Source organism: Gallus gallus, chromosome 17, assembly GCF_016699485.2.
Source record: "Gallus gallus isolate bGalGal1 chromosome 17, bGalGal1.mat.broiler.GRCg7b, whole genome shotgun sequence".
In the NCBI taxonomy this organism is placed as follows: domain Eukaryota; kingdom Metazoa; phylum Chordata; class Aves; order Galliformes; family Phasianidae; genus Gallus; species Gallus gallus.
The window spans coordinates 8,523,454-8,539,916 of NC_052548.1; the positions used below are offsets into that span (position 1 = coordinate 8,523,454).

Sequence of the window (16,463 nt, forward strand, 5' to 3'; positions counted from 1 at the left end):
GCGCATGCGCGGCCGCCATGTTGCGGCGCTTGGGGCGGGCGGCGGTGCGCGCCGCGCTCAGCGCCTCAGCGCCTCCACAGCAGCGCCCGGCGCCGCGCCACGCGTGCACCGCGCCGCCGGACAGCGTGGGGCGGCTGCAGCCGTCGCATTACCGCCTGGTGTACACCTGCAAGGTGCGGGGCTGGGGCGGGGCGCGGGGAGGGAGCGGCCTCGCGGGTCGGTGCCGCGCCGCTAACGGAGCACGCCTTGCAGGTGTGCCGGCGCCGCACGGCGCAGAACATCTCCCGCCTGGCGTACAGCCGCGGCGTCGTCATCGTCACGTGCCCCGGCTGCCACAGCCATCACGTGATCGCCGACAACCTGGGCTGGTTCTCCGACCTGCAGGGCAAGAGGTGCGTGCGGGCGGGGCGGGGCGGGGCGGGCTGCGTCCCACCCGCTGCCTCACAGCCCTCACTGAGGGCCCGGTGAGGCGCTGCTCCGCGTGCTGCTCGGTTCTCCCTCAGGCTCCGTTCCATCGCTGCTGGGTCCCCCCCAGCTGTGAGCATCTCAGGCACGGGATGCTGTCAGCTCCCTCGTCCTGCCGAACTTCGGTGATTTCCCACTCCTTTTGATGCCCTTAAAAACGAGTTTTGCAGTAATTGCTGAATGATTGATCCTATGGGGTAAGAACAGCCCTACGAGGTCGGGGTAGTCCTGTCTGCTTCCCAGACAGCTTCCAGGAGGATGTCCCATTTCGCTGTGTGGTGTTTGTTACCAAGAGCAAAGCCCCACAGCAGGCTCTTCCCTCTGGCCTTTGCTGTAGCGTCACTGTTGGCTTTCACGTTGCTGTTAAGGAATATCGAGGAGATCCTGGCAGCCAAAGGGGAGAAGGTGAGACGTGTGCTTGGTGAGGAAGCCCTGGAGCTGCTGCCAGAAGGCGGGGCAGATGCTGGCGGCCCTCAGAGCCCTCCTACAGAGGGAGAAAGTGGGGACCCCCCCCCAGAGACTGACGGCAAGGGACGGACCTGAGTGGGATTGGTGGCGTTCTGCTGATGGCAAGAGAGACTTTCGTGTTTCTGCCTTCATTTCAATGCGCTGTGCTTAGAATAAATGTGGGTGTCCATCTCCTCTCTCTGTCGTGTTTTTGGTTGGTGTAGTTTTGCCTTTGGCCAAGCTGGTCATGTCAGAGTTGGGCTGTGGATATTTTTCTTGGTACTTTTGCTGTTGGTAAAGCAGTTTTAGGTGCTTCAGCAGCACTGGGAAGCCTGCTTTGTTCTCAGGTGAGAGTGGAACAAATGATTTCTGACTGGTTGCTTTGCTCAGGCCTGTGTGGCACTAACTGGAGGTTCTAGCAGTGTCCTTTGGCCTTGTCCAGGTGTTGCACATCAGCAGCTGATTGCAGTGCTCTTGGAGGTGCATGGCATGGCAGCTGAGCAGAAGAGGCAATTGGGACCACCTGAGGACATGGCCCTGACCACAGGTGAGTCTGCAAAGCCAAATGAGCCTATAGGAGCATCAGACAACGAGCTCATACTGCATTTACTTCAGTGCTGCCCTTTTCTTTCCTGTGGTATCTTCTAGAGTTAAGGTTCTGTGCCCCACATTTCTCAGGGTTAGAGGTCTTTATTTGGGGTTACACCACTCCTGCTCTGCCCCGTGGCTGCCCCTGCTCAGAAGCTCCTCGTGGGGAGGTGATGCAGAAAGCAGCCCTGTGGTTGGGGTTATGCAACTTCTTCCTTACTGGTGAGGGGGCGGATGGGCGTGAAGGAACAATTAGTATTTGTAAAGCACGTTGGAGATAAGTGGAACACCTAGAAATGTGTCTTATTTGACAGACGTTGAGGTGCTTATTAATGCCACTGCTGCATGTTAAGATCAGCTAGAAGAGAAAATAATAACTCCATAAATGAAAAATGTAGGTGTTTACCCAAGTGCTGGGTGCTGGTAGTGATGAATCAGGCAGTAAGGTGATCATACTGCAGTTTCTTTGGGCTCCTTTTGCTTGCATAATTGTTATGGATTTGAGGTCTGTTAACCTCTTAGTACAGCAAAGCATCTGCTTTCTTGTGTTTTTAAACTTGGTATCAGAGGGTAATTAAGGTTAGAGGAGCCCAAGCACAGTGCTTAAAGGAGGTTCAGTTAGATAAGGATGCTCAGGGTCTTGGCTTGAGTTTCTCTGAGGATGGAAGCCCCATAGCCTCATTAGGTCTGGTATTTGACCTGTCCTATAGTATAAGAATAAAATCAGTCCCAGTACCTAACAGAAATGTCCCATGTTTCATCCTGTGCCCATTACCTTCTTTCTAAATGCTGGATTTATGAGGAGAGTCTTCTCTATATCTCCCTTCCATTAAAGAGCAATAAAAATTCCTCTTAGCCTTTGTGATTCCAAAGCTGAACAAACCCAGTTCTTTCAGCCAAGCATGGTGCCCATGGATTCATCATTCAAGTGTTCACTGAGTACGTTGCGTTAATGAGTGAGTTCATTCAGCTGGAGTGTTTTACATATGTTGCATTGTAAGTATGGATCAGTGAGAGGAAAACAATCACATTTCTCTGGTGATAGGTAAATTCAGAGAGATGAAACAGCCTTGAAGGGCAAGGCATCCATCAGCTGCATTTTGTGTGTCTTCACACTGTCTCGAAACATGGTTCTCTCTCTCTGAGACAATTAGAGGGGGGAGTGAGCCATGTATTAATTAAGAAGCAGGAGGGGAACACTGCTGTGTGCTCACCCTGTTGTGAGCTGCTGGCCCCTGTTAGCACTGCTGGGAAAGTGGTTCTGGTGTTGTACCTGAAAACAGAACTGTGCTGCCATTGCTGGAATGCCTTTGATGGGGTGGAACGGAGCTGCTGTTACGGGATCTGTGTTGTCTTGGAAACAGTTCATTTATAACCTAACTTTTGTAATACCGTTTTCCTTACCTTTCTGTGCCCCTGGCTACAGACAGGCTGTGCTAGCTTTTACTCTCTTATGGTAGGAATTGTAGCTGTGTGTCATTGCAGCATCTCTGGTCCCTGGTGCTTGGTGCTGCCTGGAGGCAGAGTGGAGGTTGAGCCACTGCTGCTCACCCATGGGCACCTGACTACCAGTTCTGAGGATGGAGAGAGGCCTGGTTTGCTGCTGCTCCTGTTGCTGGAGGCAGCTCTGAGAGCTTAGGCCAGCAGCTTGGGCAGAGCACAAAGCAGTAGGCTGCACAGAGTGGGTGAATCTTCAGGACGAGGTCCTGGAGTGGGACAGAGGGAGCTCAGAGCGCTGTGAAACAGCTGCAGCAGGCAGGGTGCAGCCCATGGGGCTCCTTGGAACCAAACACAGACTGTGCTGTGCAACAGGCCAAGAAGCTGGTGCTTTTAATGGCACTCTGGGGCTTTCAGCTGGAGGGGTAGAGGGCTGCACTTCTCTGATGTGCTTTGTGTACAAAACAGAGGGTTTGTTGCTAATAGCTTGCATTTAAAAGAATGTTACGCTTCATTATGAGGAGGTTTTTTCTTTTTTTTTTCTTTCTGAAAAAGGGGAGGCGTATCTTTCTGGGAAGAAAGGAAAAAGCCTGCTGGAGCTGTGTTATGATGAGCACCAGTGATGCCCAAACCTGGAACAGCAGAGCATGGTGAGTGACAGTGCACTGATGGGTGTCTGAGGCACAGAGAAGTGATTTTGAGGCAGTGCAGAGCAGCATTCACAGGATACACTGCTGGCATAAAGCCTTTGGTGTGTTCCTTGAAGCATTTTGCTGCAGTTGATGAGAGATGTATTCTTTTCCCCCATCCTATCCTGCAAGGGCTTTGCTGTGAAATAGGAAATACTTTGCCTCTGGCTTTCTGCCTCTCCTGTTTTATTGCATTCAAATTCCAGAGTTCAGCCAGCTGCTGGGGGACTCTGATGGGTTGCAGCAGCTGCCCTTTGTGATCCAGGGCCAAGTCAGCCCCAGCAATCCCTCCCTTATCCAGTGGGTGCCAGCAGCGAGCTGCTCCCTGCACAGAACCAAGCTCTTGTACTGTGCACACTGTGACTGCCATCGGACAATGCTGTGTTGTTCTCTGTCACTTCAGGGTACAGCAGAGCAGCAGGCTGTGAGGCATTGCTCCTGCTCCCTGGGGGCATCTTTCTGTTTGGAAGGTGCTCTGCAACCAACAGTGCTGGAGAGCACATGGTCCCTTCCACAGCTGCTAAGGACAGTGAGACAGCCCCTCCATCACATGGTTATAGGAATCATCACCTGTTTTGATTCCTGGGAATCTAAACCTCAAGATTTTGCAAAGCTGGGGGCATGGTTCTGTCCTCAAGTCACACACAAAGCCTCTGGCAGTACACAGTTCAATGTGTCTGAAGCTTAAGAATGCCTGATGAGAGCAAGCTGGTGGCTCTTTGTTAATCTTTGATTGGGACTGGCAGTAGCCTACACAAGGTAGCGAGGCATAGGAAGACCAGCTGGGACTTGGCTTTATTCTCACAAGCCTCAGGATCCAAAATCTGCTGCACTCTGGCTCCCTCTCTAGCAAAGTCTAATGGCCTGCTCGCTCCTGCTGTGTTGGAATGAGCTTGCACTGCTGCCTGCTGCTTTGTGAGTATCTTCACTAACAGCTTATGCCAGGGCATCATGCAGAAATTGCTGCCCTTTTCTTCCAGCAGCTGCCACCAGGGAAACAAGACCTGTTTTTTGGGGCAGGTACCACAGTACCTAGCCTGAAAGGAAGGGTTCATCCCCATTCCTGTGGGAGGGCTTGAGCTCACTGGGAGAAGCAGATCCTTGACAGTCACAGGCTGCTTTAAATGCCCTTTTGTCCCTGTACTCTGAACTTTGACTGGTGTTTAGGGGAAGGGAGTGCTCAGGGCTTTGTAACTTTCTGCACAGCACCTGGGATGATGGCTGCTTCCAAACAGACCTGTGTGCTTGTAAGGTAAAGGGACATGTAGGTAAACTGTACACCCTTTTCTAAACAATTACATATCGTGACAGCTGCCACAAGAACCCACCATGGCACCCCCACTCCCATCCCCAAGAGCCACCATTAGCTCTGTTGCCAGCAAAGCAGGAAGGTTGGCCAAAAAAAGAATGGAAATGAGTGTTTGCCACTGAAGCTTAGACACAAATATTTATTAAGCACAACCCTCCCTTTCCCTTGAGCTGTATTCCTTTCTAATATATTAATTCATTTGGCAGATTATTTTTTTTAGAAAAAAAGTACCTGTGGGTTGGAAATTCCCCATTAAAATGACATTAGCAAATGCACATGTAAAAAATAAATAAGCTCATACATTCAAGTATATGGCAAATAATTAACACCTCTGAAAGCTTAATGGTCAGATTCCAGTTCACCACCTGGCTGAGAGCTGCACAGGGCCAAGCCTAGAGCTGGTCAAGTCATTCTCATCTCCATTTCTGTCCTCTTTACAGGTACAAGCTAGGTGGGTATATATGTGGCTGTGCACATCCTCCTGCCTGATCTCCAGCTCTCTACCTGGCCCAGGAAGGAGGCAGAGGTTCAGCTCAGCCTTCTGTGCAGCAGGTGAGTGCTCCCTGGTGGCAGCTGAAATGCAGCTACCCCTCCCATGGTCAGTACAGGCCGGTTAAATGCCTGGTGAGCAGCGGCACTGGTGTGAAAAAATCTTACCGCTGGTTGGAAATGTTTCTATCAAATTTGTTTTGATTAGAAAGTGCTGATTTGTCCCCTGTAGGAAACACATCTGCTTCGGCAGAACTCATTACTGGAGTTTCTGAAGTCCAGGACAGCCTCTCTGGTCAAGCATTCCACCTCCTGAAGTTTGATCTCTGCTGTCCTCCTCTCTGGGTGTGCATTTCCAACTTTACCGAAAGGGATGAAAGTAAATGTAGACCCTTGCACTTGTGTACAGGGTGAAACTGACCTCCCAGTAACAATCCCAGCCTGGAGCTGTTGCCAAGGCTCCATTTCTTGCTGGTGTGGGACCAGACGATGTGCGGAATAAGGACTGCCTTGCTGAGAGCAGGTCTGCTGGGGCACAGAGCAGCACAGCACTGATTTCTTTCAGGAGAAAGAAGGGGAGGGAAGTGCTATTGTCCTCCGTTGCCAGGTGCAGGAGATAGTTCTGCTTGCTCTCATGACAAGCCATGGCCAGAAAACTTTGCTGGCTCACAAAGCAGGTCAGTGCCAGATGCAGGTTTCTGCCTTAGGCATGCTGGACCGTCCTGTGTGCAGCTCAACCAGGAGCCTCACCAGAAACAATTAGTTCAGCTAAGTTTGATTGATGAGCAGAAGACTTTCTTCCTTCTTTGCAAGGTACCAGCTCTTCTGTCTTGTGGCTGCAGTGCAGGCAGCATAGCTGGCACTTACCTTTCAGGTTTTGTCTCATGCTCATTCTCTGCAGGTCTCCATATCCCACTAAAGTTAAAGAGGGAGAGCTCCAGCTCCTGCTTTGGAGCTTCTGGCACAACTCTGTACAGGAGCAGCTGAGGAAGTGGAGGGGACAACATACAGCTCTCACTGCAGAGTTCAGAGCAACCCCAGAACAAACTTCAAAGGGTGGGGGACCATAGCTGCAGCCAGGGGTGGGGTGAGCTTTAAAAGGTCCTGTGCAGCTTCTGATTTGGGCTCATTTCCTTCTGCAGAAAAAACAAAACTGGTGAAGATGTTCCAGGAAATGATCCAGAACAATTTGTGTCATCTCATGATGCAGATGTGACTGCAAAATGTCCCTTTCCCTATTAAAAGTATTTTAGAAATAAAGAAGATCAAGGCTGCATTTAACTACCTGCTCTGGGCTCCTCCTTCAGCTGACAGTGTGAGTTCCTGGAGTTTTAGGTGACAAGCAAAAGGGCTGCCAAGGTCTTCTTCCCTTGAGCTGTGCCCATTGTTACAGAGGCTGCATCTCCTAAAAAACCCTTGTTTAAAAGCCATCCCCTCCTCTGAACACCAGGTGCAGTGCAGTTGAGGTGCAGATCCTGGGAGAAGTCTGGTGGTGCAGGAGCACTCAGTTTGAAACCACCTACACTTAAGTTCTTTTTGAAAAAACAAATGAAACCAAAACAAACCCCCCAAATCAACCCCGGTTCTTAGCTGGAACCAGGCCTTTGCTGCTCCTCTTCTGCCTCCTCTTGTGCTGAGGCCAGGTCTACCCTCTGCTCATCCATGCGTTTGGCCTGGACCCGCTGGATGAGGCTGAAGAAATCCTCATCTGGCATGGTGGGACCACGGGGGATGGAGTCTGGTGGTGCACAGCGCTGGTCGTCTATCCTGGAGGACTACAGGGGAAGAGCAGGGGTTAGGGCTGCGTGCTGACAGCCTGCAGGTGGGCAGCTGCTGCCCACAGCCCCCAGCCAGCCTGGTGAGAGCAGGGGGGCATTGCTTGCTGATGGCGGAGAAAGTATCCACCCCTCCCTCCCGCTCAGCCCTGCTGTACCTGACACTTCATCAGCATGTTGAAGAACTCATCCCCGGGCTCCTGGGCGTCCCCCTCCATGCACAGGTGCCCCAGGTTGTTGTGTGTTATCCGCAGGCCTGGCAGGTTGCCCACATTGGCACGCTGGTCATCCAGCCGTCTGCTCTGCGAGCTGGCGATGAGATCGAAGAACTCCTCCGTCTGTGGGGATGCCATCAGGGAGGAGTGTGCTGGGAGGGGGAGAGGAGCACACCAGGGTCACATCTCTGCTCACCACAGAGTCTTCTCAAGTTCTCACCAACAGACTTAAGCCCCTGTTTGAGAAGCCTCCCAGGGCTGAGCTGGGTAGGACCCCAGCTTCTGTGACCAGCACCATTCCCTTCCACCCTGTGCGACAAGCAGGAACAATCCCAGTGCCAACAACGCAAGCAAGCAAAAACCTACCACCAAAGCAGGGACCCAAGCATGCAACCACTCACACCCTTCTCTAGTGCCTCTGCTGCATTGCCTAGTATGTAGGGTAAGGCAGAGACCTTGGCAGGATGCTGCTGCCACCTTGGTTTCCACCCTGGTGCAGGCAGCAGCAGTTGCAGGTGAGTGTACAGTTCCTGTGCACTGCTGTGGTTCCTTACTGGACACTGCACACTGTGCCAAGGGCCGGGTATAATTGCAGGCATGTAATGTGCAAAGCCAGGGCCTGACTAAGCCACCCATCCCAGCAATGCCCCAGCCAGGGCAACACCTCCTGGGCAGCACGCAATGCATGGGGCCTGCTGGCTCCTAGCAGCTGCTGAGCAGCAAAACATTCACACAACAAGCACTGCACTTGGGATGGGGACAAAGGGGAGCTGTAAGAAATCCAGCCTGGTGGGCATCGCCTCAGGGAGCACAAAGCACATGAGGGTCCCCCAAGATCCTGACACTGCTGCTCTGACAGCCCCGGCTCCTGGAGTTGTAGGAATGCACAGTAACTGCAGCACTGACAAAGAAACTTCAAACAACGCGTCCAAAAAGCTCAGAGACCAAGTGATGGATGAACAGAAAGCATGCCTACTTGAACGCTCTTAATAAAGCTCCATACTCAAACTCACCCTTAAGTCACACAGCTGTTACAGCCAAATGCATTTCTACATCAGAAACACATCTTGAAAAAGCGATGTTCATTTCCACCTTATTTTTAGCCCAGAAGAAATGGCTCACCTGGGAGCACACAGCAGGACCTGCACACCCCAGCACTTCGCTCCTGTTTGCTTTAATCAGAGCACCTCAACACGCTGTCATCAAAACAGATGCAAACCCGAAGCGCAGACACAGCCCTGGCCTGCCTTCCCCATCCCATCTATTTGTCAGATGGTTTCCTCCATTTATCCCTGTTCTTCCCACAAGCAAAGCTTGCTGTCTGCGCACCCGGAGCTTCCTCTTGTTTATCCATCCGCCCTGCTGCCTTCTCTGTCCTTACGCAACACCTATCACTGCAGCATCCAACAACTGGACAAAACCCAGAAGTTTTTCCACTGTGGTCACACAGAACGCCCAGCAGTACCTTCCCCTCCTGCCAGAGCCCACCCGGGCCATTGCACAGCAACACCACGCAGCCGGCCATGCCGTGGGAGCAGCACGACCCGGAGTCACAGCGACTTATCAACACCTCCACGCTTACGTATCCGTTCTTCCAGGGCTGGGACTGGTGTGGCTGCTGCCTCCGCAGCCTCCGACGGGCACTCCTCCAGCGGGCAGCGCTGATCGTCCATCCGGTTGCTCTGGAACTTGCTCAGCAGGTCAAAGAAGCATTCCTCATCCGAAGGGGTCCGGTTGATCTTCTGCAAAGACAATAAAACACAAAAGAGTCAGCACATCCCAACCGCCTCTCACTGCGTGGCCTCGGCAATGCTCCCACCCTGCCCTGCCCAGAGCTGGGCTCCACGCACTGCACCTGCCCAGACTCACTGCCTCTGAGTCTCAGTGCTCCTGGCTCAGAAACGGCCTCTCCTTTCCCTCTTTCCTCACTACCCTTTGGTTTGGACAATCCAAGGGGTGGGAGAACCCAGTGGGTGCCCCTATGGGGTGCTGCCACGTGCCAGGCTCAGGCACGCTGCCCATCCCTCCTTCCCAAGCTGCTAAAGGTACCCTCTGCAGACCACAGCCCCCAGCTTCCTTCCGACTCACCATAGCACCCTGCTTGCTCCAGTCCTCACCAAGCTGCAAATGCCACAGAATTACAGTTCTTCAGGAAAACAGTTCTTGCATGAGAGCCCCAAATAAGCACCTTGCACCAGACAGCGATATATTTAAGCTGTGCTGCTGAAGGGTTAGCACTCACAGCAGCCTCTAATTCATGTGCCGTGCCGGAGATGGGGTGGGTGCTGTGTCAGGAGGGTGAGCCCAGGTCCTGTGCTCACTGCTGCACAGCAGAGCTCTCTGCAGGGCCTCTGGTGAGGGTGTGCAGTGCTGCTCCCAGCACAGGGCTGCTCCCAGGGCACCGGCACGCAGAGTGCTTCCAGGGAGCCCTGTGCTGGGGGAGAGCTGTGTGCTGAGAGGGTTAAGGCTGCCACTCAGAGTCAGTAAACGTAGGAAAACAATTTTCCCCGTATGCTAAGCGAAGCAGATGAGATGCACTCAGCTTCTATTTAGGGCAGCGTCAAAATTAGCAGCGGGCCAGAGAGGAACATTGGCAATGTGGGAGCAGAGAGGGGAGGGAGAATCCCTTCTCACCTCCTCCCAGGTGCTGACCAATGGATCAGCAGCACAGACAGACCCTCCGGACCATCAGCCTCTGAAACCACAACCTGAATGAGCTTCAGCCAAGGATGAACAGCATCTATCCCAGCCCTGCCGTGCTGGCTCCCACAACCCAGATTTGAAGCTGGAGGAGGAAGCCTGCTCCTTCACACCACAGCTCCCTGCGGTGGCACAGTCCACAGGGGCAGTGGCACAACCCAAGGAGAAGTTCCATCTCATAGGGGACACAACGGACAGAGCTCGTGGGGAGACCACGTTCCCCATAGCGCATCCCACCAGGGATCCATCCATTTACTGTGTCAGGATCTTTGTGCCAAACACACCCAGGAGAGGGAAGGATGCTCTGCCTGGCACCCCCCCAGAGCCCTGCACCTCTCTAATTAAAATGCCCCAACGTGACACTGCACGGAGCACTGCCTGCTGCCAGCCCTGAGGAAGGAGCTGTGCGGGCAGATGGATGGGCCGTGCCCTGGGGTGCACCGTCTGCTGCCGAGCTGTGGCTTCCTGAGAGCCAGGGCATCCCCTAACAGCACTGAGCAACGGTCCTACAACAGCACAACCACCGACACGGTGTTGCCATGGGTCCCAGCCCCACAGCTCACCCCACACCCTGCACAAAACCTCTGCTCCCTGCCCACGGACAGGCCATGTACACAGCACTGCAGCTTTGCTCCTGTTCTCTACAAGGGAGCAGAGCACGCAGCAGCCTGGCTAATAACAGCCTGGGAGCAGGACTTGCTTACCTGAAACACAACTCCCTCCCTGGAAGGCAGCAGGGCTGCTGTGTGCTGGTGCAAGGAGCAGGCTGTTCAGTCTGCCAGGTGGGATGCAGGATGTGTCAAGCACAGCTGCAGCGCTGGGAACACAGGGAGCAGCAGTGCCAGTGCTGGGCTGCCCTGAGCTCCTCAACCTGCAGGTCGCTGCCCTGTGGAGTACAGGTGCACACTCACCAGTGCTAAACAGAACCTCTCAGCCTCTGCCCAGCTCTGTCCCCTGGGCACAAAGCAGCATTTCATAGGGGCCAAACCCCACTGTTCTGCCAGACTGGCTTCTCCTCTCAGTGTCCTCATGCAGCAGGATCAGGGGATAACATAGCAGGTTTCAGTGCCGCTCCCACAGCCACCCCTCAGAGAGCACCTCCTCAGCAACCTGTGCAGCAACAGTTCCTCCTCATCCCATTTTGGTGAGTAGACAACACAGAGATGAAGAGATTCACCAAGTGGTGGAGCAGGGACAGGAGCCTGCCCCCCATCCCAGCACCCCATCCCCAGAGCCAGCTTTGTGACTGCAGACACTTCCCAGACAAGCCATGCTCTGCACCCAGCAGATATTCGCCCCGACACATCCGTGCCCATGTGTCATCTCCTATCTGTCTCTCCCTTACCAACCACATGCATCCCAAGCACTTACTCACCCTCTCATCAGGCAGCTGACCCGAAACCACCGGGCAGAAGCAGTGGTAGGGGCACTTCACACCACGCACATGGCATTGCCATTTGCTCCATCACCCCAGCACCTCTTGGAGAAGCCAACAGCAGCACTGCTGTGCACCCCAAAGCCCGGCACCATGGAGGGCATCATGCCTCACCTCACTGCTCCAGCTGCGCAGGGTGGGCACCTGAGGGGGTGCTGGGATGAGCATCCAGAAGGCAAAGGAGGGGTAGGAGGAGGAGGGCAGGAGGAGGTCCAGGTTGGATGCCTCAGTTTGATGCAGAGGGGAAGCGCCCACCAACTTCGCTCCCAGCACAGCAGTGGAGCTGCCCCACTCCCAGTGGTTGGCTGCTGCCTTCCTTGGCTCCCCGTTGACTCAGAGCTGTCAAACTCACACAGTCTGTGCCGAGGGCAGCACTCCCCCCTGGCAGAGCTCCTCCAACACCGCTGTGCTCCTGCGAGGCATCGCACAGCACCAAGCGCTCCACAGGACGCTGCGTCCTCTTTCCAGAGAGCAGTAGGGATATCGGTAACAAGAAGTTCAAAATGAATCCAGCGGCCAACTTTAAAAGCAGCTGATTTTTCCAGCATCCACAGGCTGTACCCAAGCCATGCCCCGAGGAAACCCCCCCTTCCGTCTCTCTGTGCATATCCCCCCCCCATTTCAGAAGGCAAAAAAGCAGAGCCCAAAGGAAGCCGCGCTGCGCTCACCGACCCGGGCAGCCGCGCTCTCCCAGCTCCGCTCACAGACGGCTCCGTTCGCCGTGCGCTCCCCAGCGGCTCCGCTCAGCGCCGGAGCACAGATTTACACAGAGCAGAGCACCGCCAGTCCCGGCACAACGCCACAGCCCCGCACGAAGCCTCAGCCCCGCCGCCGTGCCGCGCTCCCCCCGCAGCCGCGTCCCCGCGCTCGCTTCGCCCTCACCTCTCTGCTACGATCCCGGCGCCGTTCGCCGATGCTCTCCGACGCAGCGCGGAGCTATGTGAATATTTAGCTTTCCCTCCACCTCCTCGCCTCCCACCCGCCGCGCACACTTCGCCTTAAAAATAGATCGGGATCGATTTTGCCGAACGACATCTGCAAGCGCGCTCAGCTCCACGGGCAGCGAACGCACCGTGCGCCCGCAGGCGCGATCTGATGGCTCAGATTTAAAGCACTGAAATACCCAGGGACCCACGGCGGCTGCCGAGAGCCCTCCTGCTCCACGTGCTGTCAGGGATGTGATTTTTTGGCCCTACTGCAGAAGATGCTCAGCCATGGATTGAAAGTGAATCCAAACGTAGCCCTCTTTAACAGAGGGAACATCGTGATCGTAATGAGATTCTAAGCACAGAAGGGATGGGAACGCACCGTGCAACAGCCCGAGGACAGGTTTCACATCTGTGAAATGCAAACGAACGTGGGTTTGGGACAGTGGGATGGGTCACCAGGAAGAGGAGCAGCCAGCAAACCCCATCAGCTCTCCATCCACACCGCCCTCTGACCCTCCTGCCCACCTTTTGCTGCAGGAGTGGGGAATGCCCTCACCCTGGGCAAAACCAGGTTCTCCATTACCCTGCACAGTCTGAGCTTCGGGACAGGGCAGGCAAAAAGCAATTACCGTGTGTGGGTGTGGGGCCGTGTGCTGTGGAAGAGACACAATTGGGAATCTGCCTCTAAACCAAAGCTGCTGCCTGGGGAAGCTCGCTACTAAGCTACCATTCTGTCCATGATTTAATTGTAAGAAATGCCGCAGCAAACGAAGGAGGAAAGAAGGGGCAGGGATGGGAAATGGGCAGGGCACAGCCACTGCCACGCTCAGGGCAGGACACTGCTGCAGGCACTGCCACACCTCACATGAGCTGCACATCTGCACCGCAGCTGCTGCCTCTGCACCGCTGGGCTGAGCTGAGGGGATGCTTTGGGGCAGAGAGGAGTGGGGCTGTGAGCCACAGCTGAGACCGTTCTGTATCTGAAGAGCCAAGGCTAGGGACAGCTCCATCAGAGCACGTGGTGTGTGCACAGAGGGTGACGTGCAGGAGATGAGGGTAACCCAGCAGCCCTCAGAACAGCAAAGAACACTTCTTGCACCATAGCATGCAGTGAAGGAGAGAAAGCATCCCTGACCTGCAGAGTCACCACCTGAACGTCCCCCTGCAGCCCCCTGGGCTCTGTGGTCCCAGCAGCCCCACACACACCCTGCAAACACAGGCATGCCCAACGCTTTTCCCTTCCAGAATGAAATTATCACCCTTCCTTGGACTGTTTTCAAAGATTTTTTTTTCCCCTTTAAACAACTCGCCCACTCATCCCTATAAACGCCAGTGCTAAAAGCCGGTTCTGTTGTAAGGATTGCAAATAGCTCCGGCTTTATTGTTTCAAACAAAATCAAAATAGCTCACCCACACTCCCTCCTTCCCTAATGCCTCAACCGCTGACCTGCTGGGAGCTTTCCCTGCTGCTGCACCTGGTGCAAATCCACACCTTGAGAGCAGCAGCTCAGCACAGCCCAGCTCTGCCTTCCCTCGGAGTGCAGTGCCCACAGCAGAGTGTGGCCCAAGTGTCCCTGACACCTCTGCTGCTCACTGTGCCAACACTGCTCAGATGCAGCCACCCCCTGCGATGGCCTCATTAATCCTAGGGTTATCATTAATCCCAGGGTTACATTTTCCCCCTCTGCTGCATACAGACAGTCCTACAGCAACACTCCGCAGTTAAGGCAGTGAGTTTTCCCTGCAGCTTTTGACCAGTCCCATACCAGGTTGGGTCTCCCGTTACCACCGAAGCCCAGATTCAGCCCTCACGTTTTTAACCACAACCCAAGGACACAAAACAGAAGCACCATCCCTCCAGGTCAGCCCCTTCAGGCTGGGGAGGGGGACAGCCAACTCCAGAGGATCAATTAACCACCAGGAGCAAATCCAAGCTCCCTGCCCCAAGCCATCAGTGCCATGGGCTGATGCCAGTGAGCAGTGAGTTCCCGAGGTGTGGTCAGCAGAGCCCCCCCCCCACAGCCAAGCAGCAAAGCCAAGCGGAGCTCATTGCAGCAACAGATACTCCATTGCTTTAAGTGATATAACCCATGTTCCTGATTCACTAGAGCAGAAGGAAGGTTAACAAGTAGTGCTCACACCCACAGTGCACACCTCACCTCCTACAAACGCCCCTCGCTGCAGCAAACGCCCGACTCCTAATTATTATTTACACATATCCAGCAACGCCTGAAGGCCTCCCCCAACATCAAGGGCTCTCGCCATGCACAGAGCCCACAGAACATGAAATCCCAGCCCCACTGCAGGCAGAGTGAGTCCTGGGGCAGCTCCGTGGGTCTGCAGTGCACTCCAATAAGCAAATCCATAGGGAATGCTATGGAGACCTGCTCTCCAACCCCATAGCAGGATGCACAGATACCACAATGTGGGGTGGGCAGATGGGGGTTGTGGGGACCTTTGGGGTCCCCTCCAATTGCACGTGGAGCGCTGCTCCAGGCTCGCCCCCCCTGCCAGGTACAAACTGCAGCCTCCTGGGGCTGCACGTGGAATGGGATGAAGCCAGGGGCGCTGGAAGAAAAACACAACGTTGTTTGGTCTTTTTTAGATTAATTGGTGTTAATTGTCTCGGGGAGGTTTGAAAATAGCACTGCTAATGGGAAACGTGGATGAAGGTGAGCGGAGCCTCGTGACTGCCACATTAACCCCAGACTGGGGCTGCGCCCTGCCCGGCCGGCAGCTCACGTTGGAGTTCTGCCCACGTGCGCCCCACAGCAGCCCCACACAGCCCGGTGTGGGGGCACAGAGCACCGGGGAGCAGCACCCAGACCTCCCTGCTCTCCCGCACAGGGCTGCAGTCTGCAAAGCACATCCATGGCCACACCGCTCCTTGCGCTCCCATCCGCCTCAACCAACGATATCTGTGCAAGACAAGCAAACAAAATCCCCCGAATGGAAGCCTCTGTGCCACCTGGTGTCACTGCCCAGTGATCTCAGAGTCACGTTGATTTACACCCAAACAGAACGCGAACTCTGACGTTTTAAGCTCTTCTGGCACGTGCAGTTTATTGCATGCAAGGAGGCAGAACCACGGACACACTGAGCGCCCCCGGCACAGCACAGCCCCCAGGAATGAGAGAAGAGTTCCAGATTCGGAGAGAAGTCAAACATTTGGAGTTTTATGGCTCTGAGTCTGGCTGCAATTCGTTCCACTTTGTCAGTATTGTTCTCTTTAAAGTGACAGCTCCCAGGAACGGCTCAGCTCCTCGTCCCTCTCCCTGCCCCGAGCAGCTCCAGGGCCGACAATCTGCACGAAGAAAGGGCTGCACAAGGAGGAAAGCAGACCTCAATTACAGCTTCAAAGTGCCAATAACTGAAAACCCGGTTACGGTGAGCCAGGGGAAAAAAGAAATGTGTTTCAGGAGCTGGGTCAGCCAGCCCCAGCACGGCCAGGCTGCAGAGCTCCTGTCCTCACCACCAGCAAACAGCTGCAGTGGGACCTGGGACGACCATTTCAGGTCACATTCCTCTGGTTGGAGCCTCTTCTGCACTGCTCCAAGGCCACCCCATCCAGCTACAAGGGCTCACACATACCTTCATATGGCCCCCAATACTCGGGCCAAGACACTGAGAAGCACCCAGGCCTGGGGTCTGCAGTGCAACTTCTGCACAGCTGAGGGCTTGCACAGCCCTCCTGCACTTGGACGTGCTCTCCTCTCTGCTCACAAGCACAGGCTTGCTTCAAATCCACACTAACCCACCTCCCAAACCTGCCCTTCTGCATGAGACAGAGCAAGGTAAGGAAGAACGCTTACAGCCATGCGCCCCACGGAGCAGCCCCACGGAGCAGCCCCACGGAGCAGCCCCACGGAGCAGCCCCACGGAGCAGCCCCACGGAGCAGCCCCACGGAGCAGCCCCACGGAGCAGCCCCACGGAGCAGCCCCACGGAGCAGCCCCACGGAGCAGCCCCACGGAGCAGCCCCACGG

The 16,463-nt window shown here is 54.8% G+C and overlaps 2 protein-coding genes across 17 annotated transcripts in view; one reads left to right on the forward strand and one right to left on the reverse strand.

The window, feature by feature from the left end:
- Positions 1-8: 8 nt before the first annotated feature.
- Positions 9-6,705, forward strand: DNLZ (DNL-type zinc finger). 11 transcript variants are annotated; one of them, XR_005840578.2, is made up of 8 exons: positions 335-1,259; positions 1,355-1,459; positions 3,493-3,587; positions 5,376-5,487; positions 5,657-5,769; positions 6,132-6,237; positions 6,326-6,480; positions 6,567-6,705. XR_005840578.2 is itself a non-coding variant. In XM_025141400.3 (6 exons), exons 1-3 carry the CDS (start codon positions 18-20, stop codon positions 1,006-1,008), a joined length of 471 nt encoding a protein of 156 aa, XP_024997168.1. In that variant the 5' UTR covers positions 9-17; the 3' UTR covers positions 1,009-1,259; positions 1,355-1,459; positions 3,493-3,587; positions 5,376-5,769. The 11 variants fall into 11 exon arrangements, 1 of the variants encoding a protein (XP_024997168.1); XR_005840577.2 differs by having other exon boundaries at positions 5,657-6,237; XR_006931707.1 differs by lacking the exons at positions 6,132-6,237; positions 6,326-6,480; positions 6,567-6,705 and having other exon boundaries at positions 335-392; positions 504-662; positions 803-1,259.
- Positions 5,055-16,463, reverse strand: part of GPSM1 (G protein signaling modulator 1) — a 52,208-nt gene continuing 40,799 nt past the window's right edge. For 3 of the 6 annotated variants that reach the window (XM_415415.8, XM_040649421.1, XM_040649419.1), the window contains 3 exons: positions 8,997-9,156; positions 7,358-7,566; positions 5,055-7,199 (listed from right to left, as the gene is read on the reverse strand). In XM_415415.8, coding sequence (XP_415415.4) covers positions 7,011-7,199; positions 7,358-7,566; positions 8,997-9,156 — 558 coding nt within the window. In that variant the 3' untranslated portion in view covers positions 5,055-7,010. Of the gene's footprint in view, positions 7,200-7,357; positions 7,567-8,984; positions 9,157-16,463 lie in introns of all 6 variants that reach the window. The other 3 variants (XM_015279800.4, XM_040649420.1, XM_040649418.1) reach the window with 1 other exon arrangement.

Coding starts and splice junctions, on each gene's coding strand:
- DNLZ (XM_025141400.3), top strand. CDS start 18: ATGTTGCGGCGCTTGGGGCGGGCGGCGGTGCGCGCCGCGCTCAGCGCC. Junction 174..252: donor GCCTGGTGTACACCTGCAAG/GTGCGGGGCTGG, acceptor CACGCCTTGCAG/GTGTGCCGGCGCCGCACGGC. Junction 393..833: donor TCCGACCTGCAGGGCAAGAG/GTGCGTGCGGGC, acceptor GTTGCTGTTAAG/GAATATCGAGGAGATCCTGG.